The sequence below is a fragment of the Salvelinus sp. IW2-2015 genome, linkage group LG5, assembly GCF_002910315.2.
Source record: "Salvelinus sp. IW2-2015 linkage group LG5, ASM291031v2, whole genome shotgun sequence".
NCBI lineage: Eukaryota > Metazoa > Chordata > Actinopteri > Salmoniformes > Salmonidae > Salvelinus > Salvelinus sp. IW2-2015.
In genome coordinates, this window is record NC_036844.1 from 22,778,260 (window position 1) to 22,797,451 (window position 19,192).

A 19,192-nucleotide genomic window follows, 5' to 3' on the forward strand; every position below is an offset into this window, starting at 1 on the left:
TCTTATTCACGGCAGATTCAAAAGACCTACTGCCATGTAGGACATTTCGCATCAGCTATGACTATAGAATATGCACTTAGTTTGATTTAGTTTGCTTTTCTGAAACTCTCCAGCACAGAAAATATTGTGCAACTGGAGAAGTAGCAGCTTGGTTATACACATTGCATAGTGTCACAAATTCAACAGAAATGCAGCCTATAGTTTTAAACATTCCTTAGGGATAGCCCCCTTTTTTTCAATTTTCACCTAAAATGACATACCAAATCTAACTGGCCCTGAAGCAAGGATATGCATATTCTTGGTACCATTTGAAAGGAAACACTTTGAAGTTTGTGGAAATGTGAATGGAATGTAGGAGAATATAACACAATAGAGCTGGTAGAAGAAAATACAAAGAAAACCTTTTTTTCCTACCACTATCTTTGAAATGCAAGAGAAAGGTCCCAGTTCTAGCCATTACTCTGGTTGTAATTCCGATGGTGTCCACAAGATGGCAGCAGTGTATGTGCAAAGTGTCAGATAGATAACTTGAAGTATGAGCGAACTACATGACATTTAGTGTGAATTCACCCAGGTACATTTGGGCAAATCGTGAAGGAGACATTTGCATTCATATTACATTTTTCTGCAAGAATATCATCAAATCTGTATACTTGGACTTTGATTTAGCTTTTCCAGTATTAGTAGCCATATTATAAGTTCAACATTTGCAAAACAACCAGTTTTCATAACTTCATAACTCTGAATAGTCTTATAATTTTTGTCCAAAAGGAAAAGGCATGCTGTCGCAAAAGGTTAGCACCTACATTTTGCGACAGATACAGGGTTTTACCAGATACTCCCATAAAACCCAGCTCACTGGCTATCTAGCTAGCTTTGTTTGACCCCGATTGGTGCTTATTTGACAAAGATACAGTCGATCAAATGAAGACCGGCCGCGTCATCGGTGTGCCATGAAAGCGTTGCTTACAAATTTTTCTGACCAAATTTGTATCCTATAGGATATACTACACTCCTAATGATATAGTGAAGTCTGGTTTATATTCTAGGATCTCTGAGGAATACATACGAACGTCATTTGACTGGTTGAAACAATGTTTAGGGTTAGATTTACACAGATTCCTTTCTTTGCAAATTGAACAAGTGAAAATACAAAATCGATCGTGCATGCTATACGGACCTTTTTAGGATATGAAAAAGGATTTTATCTAACAAAACGACACTTCATGTTATCTCTGGGACCCTTTGGATGATAAATCAGAGCAAGATTTCAGAATGTAAGTACACATTTCACCTTTAGAGGTGAAATTATCAAACCTATTGCAGTTAAAAAAGTGTTTTGTTGTTTGGAGCTCTCCTCAAACAATAGTATGGCATTTGTTCGCAGTAATAGCTACTGTAAATTGGACAGTGTAGTTATATTAACAAGAATTTAAGCTTTCAGCCGATATAAGACACTTATATGTACCGACATTTATTGTTTCTCTAAAATCTGCGATGGTGACACAAGGCGCTGCATGATTTACAGCTGTCCCGTTAACGGGACGCCTATCCTTAACAATCTTTTTATTTATTTAATGAAATACAAATAAAAACAAACAAAAATGTATCAAGCTGTCAAGAGGTGTGTGTGTGTGTGTGTGTGTGTGTGTGTGTGTGTGTGTGTGTGTGTGTGTGTGTNTGTGTGTGTGTGTGTGTGTGTGTGTGTGTGTGTGTGTGTGTGCAGGCCCGGCTCCAGGATGAAATGCCTGAGGAGGCATTTTAAATCCATGGGGGGGACAACAACTAGTATTGCTTTAGAGCCCTAATAACACAAGGTAGATTGGTCCTACTACTGTTCAATTGTTTAAAAAAAATGTATCTGAAATGTAGCCGTGCACTTCAACCATTGGTTTATATAAAAACACAGGAAAGATATGTGCCCCGCTATGACATGTATCTGAAATGTCGCCCCAGCTGCAGTAGACCTACACATAATTTGCACCTACGGACACGCACAGATAAACTCGACAGGATGAGCATCACTAGCTTATCAAAGATTGTTACAGGCTTCATAGCTTAAACTTCTATAGTTAATATTAAACAACTACATTTTACTTGGCATACATTGCCTTCAGAAAGTAATCATACCCCTTGACTTATTCCACATTTTGTTGTGATACAGCCTGAATTGAAAATGTATTAAATACATCTTTTTATCACTTATCTACACACAATAACCCATAATGACAAAGCGAAAACATGGGTTTTGAAAATTTTTGCTAATCTATTGAAGATGAAATACAGAAATATCAAATTTACTGTATATATGTCCACATACTTTGTGGACATATAGTATGTGGATACCCCTTGGTGGCAAAAATAACTTTTGCAACTAATCAGAGAAAAACAACTCATGTAAATTCTGATGATAATAGGTCTACACCAACATACTGTTTCTTTCACCATCGGGATTTGATAAAAATGTGAATATTACTTGGTAGGAGTTCATAATGTCCATATAAGGTAATTTCTTGATAAATACAAACAAAATACTCTGGACAGTATTAAAAACAGAAAACAGGGTAAACTTCTTAATTGCATTAATTTAATTTGTCAATGAAGAAAAAAAAAATTACAATCAGAAATGCATCTGGTGATACTGGTAGCCTTGCATTTGTGACATGACAAGACCAATCTGTATATCTGTGAATGATGCATCAGGGAGCCTGTGCTCAGTGAGAGCTTCCTCAGACGGAGGGCAGGCTGGGAAAGATGTTAGACCACCAGTTCACAAAGCGCACCCTCATCTTCTCATGGACGTAGTTCTTGTTCATGTGTGCATTGATCTCCAGGTATTTTTGCCCAGAGGTGGTGTATGCAGGCCAGGTCACAGGCACCTTCGACTCTCCGTTGTTAGGGTCTCTGTGGTGGGAAAGGGGTTGATGGTAAGAAAACATAATGGTGAGAACATTAGATATATTGTAGTATTTGTGAGGAAAARATCACTTATACAYTAATCACATCCAGTGGGGGAGASATATACATGATTGCARTGCAGCTCTTTTTTACCCGGTCCTGGCGAAGTTGGTCCAGTAGGCAATCAAGTATCTGGAGACGTCACGGTGGCTGGGCCAGTATGCCAGGGGCGTGGTGAAGGGCTTGCCGAACACATACTGCAGGTCATCAGCATGGTCAGCCTCCATCCAGCTGGGGTAAGGTTGGACTATCCCAGCCATGCGGCTGGGCTCCGAAAAGAGGTAGGAGTAGGTGCGTGCAGATCTGGGGTAGGGCAAGGAGAGGAGAAATTACTAGATATCAGATATGTAATGCTAGGATGGGAAACAAACTGGGTGAGAAGGGCTGTGCTACAGWAACAATGAGGAAGACTCACTSGGCATTAGAGGCGTGCAGGTAGAGAGCAACCTGGGTAGGAACCAGGAAGATGTAGTCAGTTTCGATCATAACAACGGTCTTCTTGATTGTCTTCTGGCTTGGCTCATCTCCCCAGTCAGCCGTGTACTCTGCGAAAGCGTTGTTTGTAGCGGCCTCTCCCTTTTTAGTCAAAGAACTCAAGAGCAGTTTCACGTCTGACCTGTAGTGAGAAAGAGGAAGAGAGATGCACTATATATACAAAAGTATGTGGASACCCCTTCATATTACTGGATTTGGCTATTTCAGCCATACCCATTGCTGACAGGTGTATAAAATCGAGCACGCTGCCATGCAGTCTCCATACACAAACATTGACAGCAGAATGGCCTTACTGAAGAGCTTAGTGACTTCCATTGTGGCACAGCCATTCTACAGTCAATGTTTGTCTATGGAGATAGGATGCCACCTTTCCAACTAGTCAGTTCGTAAAATTTCTGCCCTGCTAGAGCTGCCCCGTTCAACTGTAAGTGCTGTTATTGTGAAGTGGAACGTCTAAGAGCAACAACGGCTCAGCCTCGAAGTGGTAGGCCACACAAGCTCACAGAACAGGACCGCCGAGTGCTGTAGCCCGCAGCATGTAAAAACTGTCTGTCCTTAGTTGCAACACTCACTACTGAGTTCCAAACTGGCTCTAGATGCAATGTCAGCACAAGAAATTGTTCATCCGGAGCTTCTTCAAATGGATTTCCATGGCCGAGCAGCCACACACAAACCTAAGATCACCATGCGCAATGCCAAGCGTCGTCGGAGTGGTGTAAAGCTCGCTGCCATTGGACTCTGGAGCAGTGGAAATCCGTTCTCTTGAGTGATGAATCACGCTTCACCATCTGGCAGTCCGACGGAAGAATCTGGGTTTGACAGATGCCAACGCTACCTGCCTCTATGCATAGTGCCAACTGTAAAGTTTGGTGGAGGAGGAATAATGGTCTGTGTCTGTTTTTCATGGTTCGGGGCAAAAACCCTTAGTTCCAGTGAAGGGAAATCTTAACGCTACGTTATACAATGACATTCTAGATAATTCTGTGCTTCCAACTTTTTGGCAACATTTTTGAGAAGGCCCTTTTTTGCTTCAGCATGACAATACCCCCATGCACAAAGTGAGGTCCATACAGAAATGGTTTGTCGAGATCGAGTTGGAAAAATCTTTACTGGCCTTGACTGGAGGCTATTATAGCAGCAAAGGGGCAACCAACTCCATATTAATGCCCATTATTTTGGAATAAGATGTTCGACGAGCAGATGTCAACATACTTTGATCATGTAGTGTACCTCTATATTGTTTAATGTCCTACGGATTCGTGAAGAATAATGACGAGTTAAACGGAAAGTGACCCTGTCAGGTAGACAGGTCTAGCTGATGCGATGCTGTGCAATATTCCTTATTTTTTATAACTTTTTTTCTCTTGCCTCCATTGATTTAGTTATCGTAATGTTGGCCATCCTACAAGGGTAAAAACGTCAATGACCTTTTAATGGATGATGCTAGAAACATGAGGTTTGGACCATTGGTTTTCTTAGAGGAGTTTCTACAAAATTGACACATTATTTTACCCATTGGTCAAAATATGCATTTTTGATTGGATACCCTAGAGATAAGGCTCAACAGATATAACAACCTCTTCTGAATCTCACTGTGTTAGGGACCTGGCTGAACTGATAACCCTGTCCTTTATTATTTGATTCTACTACCACTTGTTAGACTCAGTTGGTTCTGTAAAATCTGCAGTCCCATTTAAGCTACACCATGCACATGGCCAACGACAAACAGAGTGKCCTCTTCCTCCCAGGGAACCAATCAGCCCTCTTCCTCCCAGGTAAATAATCAGCCCATAGCATAAGCACTCACACAGGGACGTTTGCGCTTGGATTGTTGATATTGGGGATGTCCTGGCCAGTGAAGAGGTGGGCATCCATGCTGTTGACCCCGGCGAGGTAGTCAATGTCAGCGGCGTTGTGGAACAGGTTACCTGGGTGATCAGGCAGGAAGTCRCCATCGATCACAGGGGAGAGGACCAGGTTGTCTACCATGGGGGCTAGAGAAAACAGGCAGAGACAGACATACCTCTTGATGCTATCGGCAGGACATGGCCATCACCAAATMACTGTGTAAAATGGTGGTCTGAGGAGACGTGAGCATCAGGCTAATGCTCATCTATACAGGTATCATTACAGGCATCAATGCATGCAAATCACATCCTCCTRAGCGTCTTTKTCACAGTGTGCCACAGCCCCGTACATTAATCAAAGTGAARACTCACTGGAGGGAGAACCACTCAGGGACGTGGAACCGGCCAGAGTGAGAACCTTAGCYTCAATAAGTTTCAGGCAGGCCATCATCTGATCATCCTTGGAGCAGCCCACCTTCTCAGCAACCTAAAGAGACAGAAAGGGGGATGAGACATCCCTTTAACAGCCAATATCCCTCTCTGTCAGTCCATATTCCACCTCATTGTTACAGAAGTACACATACGTTCTCTGCAAAGGCACGGGGGTTCCTGTTGATAGCCCAGGGGCAGAGAGCAACACCACTCTGGGAGATTGCCCTGCGGATCAGCCCTTTGTTATGGGGAGAGAGTGTCTGTGTGGCAGTAAAGTACATTTAAACTCGAATTAGTACATTGCATTTGCTACATTATCATTTGCTAGCCTACTGTGGACAGAGGACCCAAGCCGAATGGCATATCTGTACCTATCTTTGCTTACAATCATAACAGGAGAACCCTGCTTAATGCTTACACATATCTAACTATCTAAAAAGTTCAACGTTAAAAAGGTCTGAAATACAAGTGTTTTCCATCAACCATTTTAGACACAGGACACAGAGTTSTCCGAGGTCTCAGGAACTTGTGACAAACAGCTGACTATGTAGCGTACAGGACATCATGGTCCAGAATAAAGAAGCAGAAATCTCACTGTTCTCATTGTTAAATGTATCACCACCCTACCAACTAACTTCACAGACYCAACAGTTAACAGAAACTAGACACTTTGARAATTAACGTATGCTTTARGGCAGGAAGACACTGAATAATCATGACATTTTAATGAAGAGTATATAACATTGAGACTGAAGAAACATCATTCTACTAGACTTTCTTTGTATTTTGACATCACTACCTTTGCCCTGAGACCTCTGTATTAAAACTGTTACTCTCCTTTTTTAGTCCCACACCTGAAAGCTGGAGCTAACAGCGCCGGCAGACTCTCCGAAGATGGTGAGGTTGTTGGGGTCTCCTCCGAAGGCACGGATGTTCCTGTTTACCCAAGCAATGGCAGCGTGCTGGTCCCACAAACCATAGTTACCTGACATGGAAGACAGTTTTGTGAGCCAGCAGCAGTACTCTACCTACTAATTTCCCGTGGGCAGATTCTGCGTGTCAGGGCCGGCTCCAGGCATAAGCGGTCGCTTATGGAACTCAGTCTGGGGTCTTAACTTACTGTTGAGAGTTTGAGTAGTAGAATACATAAGGTGCGATTTCAAAATGTTGTTGTGCATCAGCAGTTTTTCTCTTGTTATGTCAGTTACTGACAGTCACTCAATTAGCCATGTCAGCTAAGAATGTATTGATTTGTAAGTTAGTCTAGACAGCTATCATTGCCTAATACCGATTGTGCATGCAGGGCATGTGCCCAGGGGACTTGACCTTCAGGGGGCCACCATTGATTTTGTTTGTCACGCTCACTCAGATATCATTAACATGGCATAAATTAAGTTTTGGCTAAATGTGTAGAATTTCAGGAAATTTGCATTAAAACTGCAAAAAAAGTCTCTCCACACCATGGCTAGATGGGTAGAGTTTCTTTTTGAGTTACCTTTTGCGAGGTTGGAGACTTTGTTTTTGATGGAAGTTTCCATTTCTAACACATACAGTATGGACACGAAGTTAAAGCAATCATGACGCTGACCAAATGACTCAAGATTTTACTTCTGGGTTAAGAGTAAGTCGCTCTGGATAAGAGCGTCTGCTAAATGACTTAAATGTAAATGTAAATGTAAGAGAGACCATGTACCTACTAACATACTGTACATCTGGCTCCAACAGAAGGGCTCAAGTTTCTGAACGAGCCAGTTGATTACCAAAAGTTAAACAAACACACTATTCTTAAACAGTATTCTCATATAGTGGATTCAGTCACCTGAGAATCAGTACATGAAGAAAAGGTCAATGTCATACTTTAGCTGATGTGACACCGATTGTGCCACGGCCATTCACCCACCCACCTAGCCAGCCCGCCACCCCACCAGGCAAAGCCTTGGTTGACACCTACCAGGTCCGCTGGCATCTCCAGAGCTGAGGAAGCCCAGGGTGCCCACACGGTAACCCAGGGTCACCACGATTACGTTGCCTCTGTTAGCAATCTCCTCCCCGTCATACAGATAGTTATCCAGGAAGTTAGCGCCCATAGAGCCACCAACCTGGAAACCACCTCCATAGAGCCACACCATTACTGGCAGACCAGTGGAGACTAGAAAGAGAGGAGAGATATTTCAATACATTTGTAGAATTACACCATATAGTCATGTCATTATTAGTATTACTACACATCAGCAGTTCATACTATATGATGTCTTGATATGTGGATGAAAGACAAGGGCTGATGCCTTGTTAGCTGATGTCCTACTCTAGTGACAGGTAAAGACACAGGCACAGGTGTAGGATCTTAATTTGAGCCAGTTTGCTTCAGAAGGAAAATAATTCTGCAGCAACAGCAAATGTGAATTCTTATGTGGATTATAGTCAATGGACATTTTCGTTGAGGTTTATGCAATTTTCAAAAGAGAAAATCAGGTCTGAAATTTCGAAGTGAAAATTACAAACTTTAGAAGCTTTTTAAAACCTCAAATGGATTACAAGTTCACTGCAACTGGGTGATCAAATTAAGATCCTACATTTGTACATAATACATACCGCTGCTGCCCTGAGGGACCCATATGTTCAGGTATAGGCAGTCCTCTTGGCCACGGGTGTCAGACTGGAGCAAGTTCAGCTGCATACACCTCGGCTTGAACTTAGTGGCCTTGAYAACACCTGGAAGGAGACACAGGGAGAAGCAGAGTCAACTGAGATGAGTGTTAGTAAGAGTAAGGTCTGATGCATGCCTGTCCAATATTTATTTTACAATCTGCTTCAGTATTAGTACATTGTTTTGTACAAATAACATYATATTCCTTGCTGAATGGATAGACATCTGAGGCATTTAGTTTTTTGGTACCCACCATCCCATCCAGGGTGACGCTTGGGCTTCTCAAACTTGCCGGGCTTGTCAGCGAAGGGGATTCCTTTGAAGACGTCCATGGTGTGAAACAGTCCATCAGAATTGATGTTCTTCCCCTGCACCATGCCTCCCTCAGTGTACACCACTCCAAGCTACACATCCACACCCAAAGGTCAGATACTAACTCATTAAACATTCAGTAATATGTGCATGTGTAAAGAGTGAAACTGTTTTTATAGTAGGCACCAATCTATTCAGAGTTGCTGTTTTATGGATGTAGTGTCATTGTTTTTTGTTGTTTATGAGTACGAACTGTTGCAAAAAAGATGTTCAGCTGTTGAATTCACACTGCTTGTCAACCCATTGCTGATAAACATGTGAAAAAACCTGCAGCGTCAGTACAAACGCAGGAGATGTTTTTAACTCTCTGATGTTTTAAGCCTTTGTGTTTTACTATTGTTTACCTTCTCAGTATAAACTAAATACTTAGTAGCCTTTTTTTGTCCAACTACATTTCTATAGTATCTTCTTCACCTCAACGAGGTGATCAAAACCACAGTAAGAAAAAACAGAGCTACATTAAAACAGCTACATTAACAAATATGYTATTTGGACATTTGTTTTACWAAAAAATATAATTATTTATTTAATTACAGTAAAGATSAAATGATCAAAACCAAATCAACTAAAATGGACTTACAGTGGCAGCAGAGGCGGACCCCAGGAACAGGGCAGCAGAAACCAAAATCCACAGCGTCTTCATAACGGTCATCCAAAGACACCTGTGAGCACACCTTTTATACAGGAGGAGGCCCCTCCCATATTATACCATCACGGTTTTGTTCAAGACAAAGTCCATAAAGGTGCCTGCTGGTTAAGTTTTTACTGCTCCTAGCAGAACTCGGTGAGGCAAATGTGAAAGTTTGTGCTCGCTAGAGCTGAGCGATTAGCGCTTTTTGAGTTTGTTTCGGTTTGATTATGACATTGTTTTCAAAGTTTTCGATTTCAATTATATATATTTTTTAATTAAATGTGTTACGCATTATGTGGGTTGAATGTTGTAACCCAGATTAAAATAATTTATTAAAAAAAATCTAATGACATTTTATTGGTCACATACTGATGGTTAGCAGATGTTATTGCGAGTGTAGCGAAATGCTTGTGCTTCTAGTTCCGACAGTGCAGTAATATCTAACAAGTAATCTAACAATTCCACAACAACTACCTAATGCACACAAAACTAAAGGGATTGAATAAGAATATGTAAATCTAAATATATGGATGAGCAATGACCGAACGCATAGGCAAGATGCAGTAGATGGTATAAAATACAGTATATACATATGAGATGAGTAATGTAAGATATGTAAACATTACTAAAGGGGCATTATTTAAAGTGCATTGTATAAAGTGACTAGTGATCCATTTATTAAAGTGGCCAATGATTTGAGTCTGTATGTAGGCAGCAGCCTCTCTGTTTTAATGATGGTTGTTTAACAGTCTGATGGACTTGAGATAGAAGCTGTTTTTCAGTCTCTCGGTCCCAGCTTCGATGCACCTATACTGATCACGCCTTCTGGATGGTAGAGGGGTGAACAGGTCGTGGCTCAGGTGGTTGTTGTCCTTGATGATCTTTTTGGCCTTCCTGTGACATCGGGTGCTGTAGGTGTACTGGAGGGCAGGTAGTTTGCCACCGGTGATGCGTTGTGCAGAACGCACCACCCTCTTGAGAGCCTTGCGGTTGAGGGCGGTGTATTTGCTGTACCAGGCGGTGATACAGCCCGACTGGATGCTCTCAATTGTGCATCTGTAAAAGTTTGTGAGGGTTCTAGGTGACAAGCCATATTTCTTCAGCCTCCTGAGGTTGAAGAGGCACTGTTGCGCCTTCTTCACCACACTGTCTGTGTGGGTGGACCATTTCAGTTTGTCTGCGATGTGTACGCCGAGGAACTTAAAACTTTCCACCCTCTCCACTGCCGTTCCTTTGATGTGGATAGGGGGGTGCTCCCTCTGCTGTTTCCTGAAGTCCACGATCATCTCCTTTGTTTTGTTGACATTGAGTGAAAGGTTGTTTTCCTGACACCACACTCCGAGTGCCCTCACCTCTTCCCTGTAGGCTGTCTTGTCGTTGTTGGTAATCAAGCCCACTACTGTTGTGTCGTCTGCAAAGTTGATGATTGAGTTGGAGGCGTGCATGGCCACGCAGTCGTGGGTGAACAGGGAGTACAGGAGGGGGTTCAGCATCACCCTTGTGGGGCCCCAGTGTTGAGGATCAGCGAAGTGGAGATGTTGTTTCCTACCTTCACCACCTGGGGGCGGCCCGTCAGAAAGTCCAGGACCCAATTGTACAGGGCGGGGTTGAGACCCAGGGCCTCAAGCTTAATGATGAGCTTGGAGGGTACTATGGTGTTGAATGCTGAGCTGTAGTCAATGAACAGRATTCTTACATAGGTATTCCTCTTGTTCAGATGGGATAGGGCAGTGTGCACTGTGATGGTGATTGCATCGTCTATGAACCTGTTGGGGCGGTATGCAAACTGAAATAGGTCTCGGGTGGCAGGTAAGGTGGACGTGATATGATCCTTAACTAGTCTCTCAAAGCCACTCATGATGACAGAAGTGAGTGCTACGGGGCGATAGTCATTCAGTTCAGTTATCTTTGCCTTCTTTAGTACAGGAACAATGGTGGCCATCTTGATGCATGTGGGGACAGCAGACTGGGATAGGGAGCTATTGAATATGTCAGTAAACACACCAGCCAGCTGGTGGCTAGGGATGCCGTCTGGGCTGGCAGCCTTGTGAGGGTTAACAGGTTTAAATGTCATGCTCACGTCGTCCACGGAGAAGGAGAGGGGGGCCCACAGTCCTTGGTAGCGGGCCGCGTTGGTGGCACTGTATTATCCTCAAAGCGGGCAAAGAAGGTGTTTAGTTTGTCTGGGAAGCAAGACGTCGGTGTCCGTGACGTGGCTGGTTTTCTTTTTGTAGTCCATAATTGACTGTAGACCCTGCCATATACGTCTTGTATCTGAGCCGTTGAATTGTCCCTATACTGACATTTTGCATGTTAGATTGCCCTGCGAACTACGCTGTGTATTTTCGGCCATATTCCCATTCATCTTTCCATGGTTAAATGCAGTGGTTGGCACTTTCAGTTTTGTGCGAATGCCGCCATCTATCCACGGTTTCTGGTTAGGGTAGGTTTTAATAGTCACAGTGGGTACAACATCTCCAGTGCACATCCTTATAAACTCACTCACCAAATCAGAGTATAAATTGATGTTATTCTCTGAGGCTGCCTAGGAACATTTCCCTGTCCACATGATCAAAATAATCTTAAAGCGTGGATTCCGAATGGTCAGACCAGCATTGAATGGTTCCTGTCACATGTGCATCCTGTTTGAGATTCTGCTTATAGGACGGTAAGAGCAAAGTTAGCAGTGGTCCAGTGTACTGCCCGCGCAAGTGCTACAGTCAATGTGCCAATAGAATTTAGATAGCCTTGTTCTCAAATTTGCTTTATTAAAATCCCTTGCTACAATAAATGCAGCCTTGGGATATATGGTTTCCAGTTTGCATAGAGTCCAGTGAAGTTCCTTGAGGACTGTTGTGGTATCTGCTTGGGGGGATATACACGGCTGTGACAATAACCAATGAAAATTCTCTTGGGAGATAATATAGTTGGCATTTGATTGTAAGGAATTCTTGGTCAGGTGAACAAAAGGACTTGAGTTCTTGTTTGTTGTTATGATTACACCATGAGTCATTAATCACGAAGCATACACCCCCGCCCTTCTTCTTCCCAGAGAGATGTTTATTTCTGTCGCTGTGACGCATGAAGAAACCCGGTGGCTGTACCGACTCCGCCAACATATCTCGAGAGAGAGAGAGAGAGAGAGAGAGAGCCATGTTTCCGTGACTGTATTTTTAGATTTGCAAAAATGAAGCAATCAACCATTAGTTCAGAGTGTAAAGCTTAACGAACATACTGTAGTTGGGTCTCAGCTTTTATAGAAAAAGTACCACCTATTTTGTCTACGTGGCAGTTTAGCAGAAGTGTGGAAACGGGCGGAACATACTGTAAAAGGCGATTGGTTTGTCTCTGCAGATTAAGATAGCCCGAGGTTGATAGCACGAGGACTCAACCGTATATAACTGCATTTTGTCACAGTTCACACCATAATGTGCTCCTTCCCGCAAGGCTCCATACAGCTGACTTCCTGCAGATAGTAAACCCAGGGGATGTCTCACATGCCGCGGTCACACCTAAACGGATCTCAGCTATATGCCCAGTCTTATGACTAAGTCACACAAAGACAAGTTTGTATCAGGTGAGAAAAAACACTAGCACATAACAAGAGACTATTCTTTAAGCAGTAAAACACGGGATAGCTTGACAGATTATGTAATTTTTCACGACAGCACACACACCTGTCTATATAAGGTCCCACAGTTGACAGTGCATGGTCAGAGCAAAAACCAAGCCATGAGGTCGAAGGAATTGTCCGTAGAGCTCTGAGACATGATTGTGTCGAGGCACAGATCTGGGGAAGGGTACCAACACATTTCTGCAGCATTGAAGGTCCCCAAGAACACAGTGGCCTTCATCATTCTTAAATGGAAGAAGTCTGGAACCACCAAGACTCTTCCTAGTGCTGGCCGCCCGGCCAAACTGAGCAATCGGGGGAGAAGGGCCTTTGTCAGAATACCCCCAGCCCACTAAATACACTGATCCAGTGCCTTATTTAGCTGTGGACACACTGTATTAACATACAACTGCTACTAATGGGCCTTATCTTCCCCTTGCAACCACTTACTGACATGCAAAAATGCTACAGTACTATATTTAAGCAATAAGGGCCGAGTTGGTGTGATATATGGCCAATATACCACGGCCAAGCATTGTGGCAACGCAGATTGCCTGGATACAGTCCTTAGCTGTGGTATATTGACCATATACGACAAAACCCAGAGGTGCCTTATTGCTATTATAAACTGGATACCAATGTAATTAGAGCACTCACATGCTGCTGCTAAAAACTCCCTGTTTAAAATGGTGCAGATCGTGCATATTTAGGAGTTGATACATAAATAAAATAGGAATGGAAAGCTGGGATCCCCCCTCCTTTTAACAAATGCCATTAAAACTGTTGTTTTTTCCCCCATGGTTCCAGGTTTCCTCCAGAAGTGACACTTGGCATTCAGGCCAAAGAGTTCAATCATGGTTTCATCAGACCAGATAATCTTGATTCTCATGGTCTTTGAATCTTTAGGTGCCTTTTGGCAAACTCCAAGCGTGCTGTCAGGTGCCTTTTACTGAGGAGTGGCTTCCGTCTGGCCACTCTACCATAAAGGCCTGATTGGTGGAGTGCTGCAGAGATGGTTGTCCTTCTGGAAGGTTCTCCCATCTCCATAGAGGAACTCTGGAGCTCTGTCAGAGTGACCATCGGGTTCTGAGGGTGCCCAGTCTGGGGCCCGCAACGAGGGTGCCCAGTCCGGGGCCCGCAACGAGGTTGCCCAGTCCGGGGCCCGCAGCGAGGGTAGACTAGTAGTCTCTCGTTGACTGACAGCAAACACTTAACTGACGAATCCCGTCCATAGTTCCTACTCCTACTAGGAGTAGTAGTGTTGAACAATCACGGACGAAGGGGCATAGACTTCAGTTACCGAACTTCGACTTGCATCATTTCAGCATTTGAGGGAGGAGTGGTTGGCAGTGGAGAGGGACGAAAGAGTTTGGAGGGGTTGGAGTCTGGAGCAAGATAGTCGCTTTGAGGAGCGTGGTACTGGTCAGGCACCGTGTTATGCGGTGAAGGGCACGGTGTCTCCAGTGCGCGTCCACAGCCCAGTACGTCCTGTGTCAGCACCCCGCAGTTGCCGGGCTAGGGTGAACATCCAGCCAGGATGGGTTGTGCCAGCCCTGCTCTCCAGACCTCCAGTGCGCCTCCTCGGCCCAGTATATCCTGCGCCGGCTCTACGCAAAGTGTCTCCGGTGCGTTTGCACAGCCCAGTGCGTCCTGTGCCAGCGCCCCGCATGTGCAGGGCGAAGATAACCATCCAGCCAGGACGGGTTGTGCAGGCTCTACGCTCAAGACCTCCAGTGCGCCTCCACGGCCCAGTGTATCCGGTGCCTCTGACAAGAACCAAGCCTCCAGTATGTCTCCCCAGCCTGGTGAGTCTTGTGCCTGCTGTCAGAACCAGGCCTCCTGTATGTCTCCCCAGCCTGGTGAGCCCTGTGGCAGCTCCACGTACCAGACTGCCCACACGTCTCCTCACTCAAGTGATGATCCATGGCACAAAGCCTCCAGTGATGATCCATGGCAAGAAGCCTCCAGTGATGATCCATGGCACGAAGCCTCCAGTGATGATCCATGGCACGAAGCCTTCCAGTTTGATGATCCATGGCCAGAAACCTCCAGTGGATGATCCATGGCACGAAGCCTCAGTGATCCATGCAGAGCCCCAGTGATGATCCATGGCACGAAGCCTCCAGTGATGATCCATGGCAAGAAGCCTCCAGTGATGATCATGCAAAAAGCCTCCAGTGATGATCCATGGCACGAAGCCTCCAGTGATGATCCATGGCAAGAGCCTCCAGGATGATGAAATCCGATCATGCACGAAAGCCTCCCAGTGATGATTCATGCAAGAAGCCTCCAGTGATGGATCCATGGCAAGAAGCCTCCAGTGATGATCCATTGGCACAAGCCTCCAGATGATGATGCACTGGCCACGATACGCCTCCAGTGATTGGATCCATGGCAAGAAGCCTCCAGTGATGATCCATGGCACGAAGCCTCCAGTGATGATTCATGGCACGAAGCCTCCAGTGATGATCCATGGCAAGAAGCCTCCAATGATGATACATGGCACGAAGCCTCTAGTGAGGAGTAATGGCAGGAAGCCTCCAACGACGACCTCCAGTCCGGAGCTTCCAGCGACGGCCTCCAGTCCGGAGCCTCCAGCGACGGTCTCCAGTCCGGGTCCTCCAGCGACGGTCTCCAGTCCGGGGCCTCCAGCGACGGTCTCCAGTCCGGGGCCCGCAACGAGGGTATCCAGTCCGGGGTCCACAACGAGGGTGCCCGCAACGAGGGTGCCCAGTCCGGGGCCCGCAACGAGGTTGCCCAGTCCGGGGCCTGCAGCGAGGGTAGACTAGTAGTCTCTCGTTGACTGACAGCAAACACTTAATTGACAAATCACGTCCATAGTTCCTACTCCTACTAGGAGTAGTAGTGTTGAACAATCACGGACGAAGGGGCATAGACTTCAGCTACCGAACTTCGACTTGCATCATGAAAACATGTTGTGTGCACGAACAGCTGGAAGAAAACCTGCTGAAGACCAAAACGGAAAAAAAGTTTGGACACATCTACTCATTCCAGGGTTTGTCTTTATTTGTACTTTTTTCTACATTGTAGAATAATAGTGAAGACATGAAAACTATGAAATTGTCACGCCCTGACCTTAGAGAGCCTTTTTATGTCTCTATTTGGTTTGGTCAGGGTGTGATCTGGGGTGGGCATTCTATGTTTTGTTTTCTATGATTTTGTGGTTCTATGTTTTGGGCGGTTATGGTTCTCAATCAGGGACAGCTGTCTATCGTTGTCTCTGATTGGGAACCATACTTAGGTAGCCCTTTATCCCTCCTTTCGTTGTGGGTAGTTGACTTTGTTAGTGGCACTTATGTAAGTTTTACGGTCATTTTTGTTATTTATTGTTTTGTTGGCGACATTTTAACAAATAAAATAAAATGTACGCTAACCACGCTGCACCTTCCCACTTGTTGGCTGCTTTTGCTTCACTCTGCAGTCCAACTCATCCCAAACCATCTCAATTTGGTTAAAGTCTGGTGATTGTGGAGCCCAGGTCATCAGATGCACCACTCCATCACTCCCCTTCTTGGTCAAATAGCCATTACACAGCCTGGAGGTGTGTTGGGTCGTTGTCCCGTTGAAATCAAATAACTTGCTTCAAGAAAAAAAATTGTGTGCACGAACAGCCGAAAAGAAACCTGCCGAAGATCAAAACTAACAAAAACGTCACAAAATTTCGCCATAATATATGTGCCAACTGTTTTGACTGGGAGGCATACGGTATCTTCCCCTCTACCCAGACAGTTGAGAACAGAGAAACATAAACATGGGAGGGACGTTGTCATTGTAGCTTCCATGGTGGGCCCTGGTATATAACATGTTTATTTTCAACTGGTTCAAGATGACCATTTATACTAGAGTCTACCCTCAAGTTCAAATCTGGACCTTGAAGGCATTTTTTAATTAACCAGGGACAGATTTAGACCTTGGATACCAGATGGTGGCAAAAATGATCAGATAGAACAGAAAAACCTCAGGGTAGGATATGCTTAACCCTGGTCTGTAAGATGTTCAATCACATTACTAAATATATTGCAGCTCATGAAACTCAATCTTTACAATCGATAGATTAGTTAGGTGTCAGAGAATATGCAGACAGCAAAACAAATGGCATCCTGGTGGATGGTGTACAGATATATGACCTTGGGTGTCGGCAGTAGTATGCATGGTGACAGAGTTAGATAGCAGACACATGCTATTTTGGGAGGTGTCTTTCCTGTCACTTTTTCCATTGGTTATTGTTATGTGTACAGCCAGAAACTCACCAACTGATAGCTTATTGACAACCGATACACTTCTCCTGAATACATTTTTCCATTGTGGACAATAAAGGAGGAAAGATCACTCCTCAACTTAAACACATTTATTCACACTAATTTGCAAATACACAAAAATATATGTTTTTTCAGTGAACGAAGCAAGTTTGTACAATTCCAGTCCATTGCTCAGGGCAGGGATAGACTGTGTCCTTCCTCACATATAATCCAACATCTCTGTCTGCATCTCATTGTCACTCCTCTTCATCATCATCCTCTCCACTCTCTAGGGTCTTTCTCCTGGTAACAGAACTCTCAGGTCCAGAAGACTATGGTGCTGCAGAAAGCACAGATATACTGCATGATTGACATAGAAACGACTAAAACATTCACTGAGTGTCCCCATATTTGATTTAAATCTTACATCAACAAGTCAACAAAACATACACTGTATACTCACACAAACACACTTATTTCACAATTAATTGATCCACATGTCATCTAACATACTAGATTGCACTCCTTATTGTGCCCACACTTGCACACCGGCAGTGGGGAAGTAACCAAAACCTCAGACAGACAGACTGTTGTGACCAGAGCTAGAGGAAAGTATTCTCATGGTGACTGGGCCTACAGTATGGTTAATCTTGGACCACACTAGTTCACTTCACATCAGCAATAGCGGACGTAGGGTCGCTGAAGGTGCGGCCGAACCCCCTGGTCAGCGAACCGTTGAAGTTCAGATGGGTGAAATGGACATCGACTGTAGGCCTATAACCTCTCACATGAAGCATAACATAATATTAACTCCTGCTGAATTATGCATTTCTTGCAGTAAATTCATAAACCAAATGTTAATTTTGTCTCTGGAACAGGAGTGTAGAAATGCTATCTTTTTCAGCAATATAAAAGCTGACAGTATTCCAACCAACCACATAAAATATGCATCCAAGTAGAACTTAATATTATCAGAAACAAGTTGGATCGTTTTCCCAGCCTTTCATTTCCTTAAAACCAGTCAAACTGAGGTTATTTGGAKATTTTGAACAGAAAATCTTTCCGCTGTTTTAGAGTTATTTCATTTTCTCCCCAATCACTTAATGCCCTCGCTCCGTGAGAGAAGCAGAAATGAAAGAGAATCMGATCGATTTTACATTACTCGGGTGAGCAAGCCTTTATTTAGTCGTCTAGGGCAGGGTTTCCCAAACTCGGTCCTGGGTTGTTGGTTTTTTTTTGGGGGGGGGGGCTGAGTTTTGGAAACTCTGGTCCAGGACAGGGAGAAATGGTAGAAGAGAAGCTGCATCTATTTAAATATAGGCAAGTTGAGTAAAAAAATTGCCTACCWAATGTCGGAAATMATATGCWAAAAAATATCTAAATTAGGCATAACAACTATTTTTCCTGCACTACATCTGAACATTAATAAAAAGCAGCTTGACCTATGAGAAAGACTGTAGTCATCACTTGTTGTGTATTGTAACAGTTTTATCCCTCCCCAGGGGGTTCTCCTTCAACTCTTATGAAAGAACTGCAATTCAACACACACTCAAAACCACCTAAACACCATGAAGTCAAACTCTGCCAGGTCGATCATAGGTTAATGCTGCARCAGTGTTAGAGAGAGAGGTCTCACCTGACCTCTTGGCACGGATAACCTGCTTGATCATAGAGGACATGATATCTCTGAGGTCATCAGAGGTGTGGGACAGACACCAGCCATCCCTCTCGTCACACTCCTCCCAGAGAGAGAATTGGAGCAGTCCCCAAACGCACTGTTCAAAACATGCTAAGTGGAAGCCTTCCAGATGAGTGGAGGCTGTTATAGCAGCAAAGGGGGACAACTCCATATAATGCTAATATTTTGGAATGAGATGTTCGACGAGCAGGTGTCCCCATACTTTTGGTCATGTGTGTAGATTGATCAAATAGATTTTC

General features: G+C 44.1%; 1 protein-coding gene across 1 annotated transcript; it reads right to left on the minus strand.

Annotated features, from left to right (window-relative positions):
• Nucleotides 1–2,565: 2,565 nt before the first annotated feature.
• LOC111964072 (bile salt-activated lipase-like) lies at nt 2,566–9,435 on the minus strand. The gene is made up of 11 exons (XM_023987758.1): nt 9,332–9,435; nt 8,633–8,783; nt 8,325–8,444; nt 7,684–7,881; nt 6,587–6,717; nt 5,885–5,992; nt 5,673–5,787; nt 5,261–5,447; nt 3,374–3,574; nt 3,052–3,261; nt 2,566–2,904 (listed from the first exon to the last, which is right to left on the minus strand). The coding sequence occupies exons 1-11, from the start codon at nt 9,401–9,403 to the stop codon at nt 2,730–2,732; spliced, it is 1,668 nt and encodes a 555-aa protein (XP_023843526.1). The 5' UTR covers nt 9,404–9,435; the 3' UTR covers nt 2,566–2,729.
• Nucleotides 9,436–19,192: the final 9,757 nt, after the last annotated feature.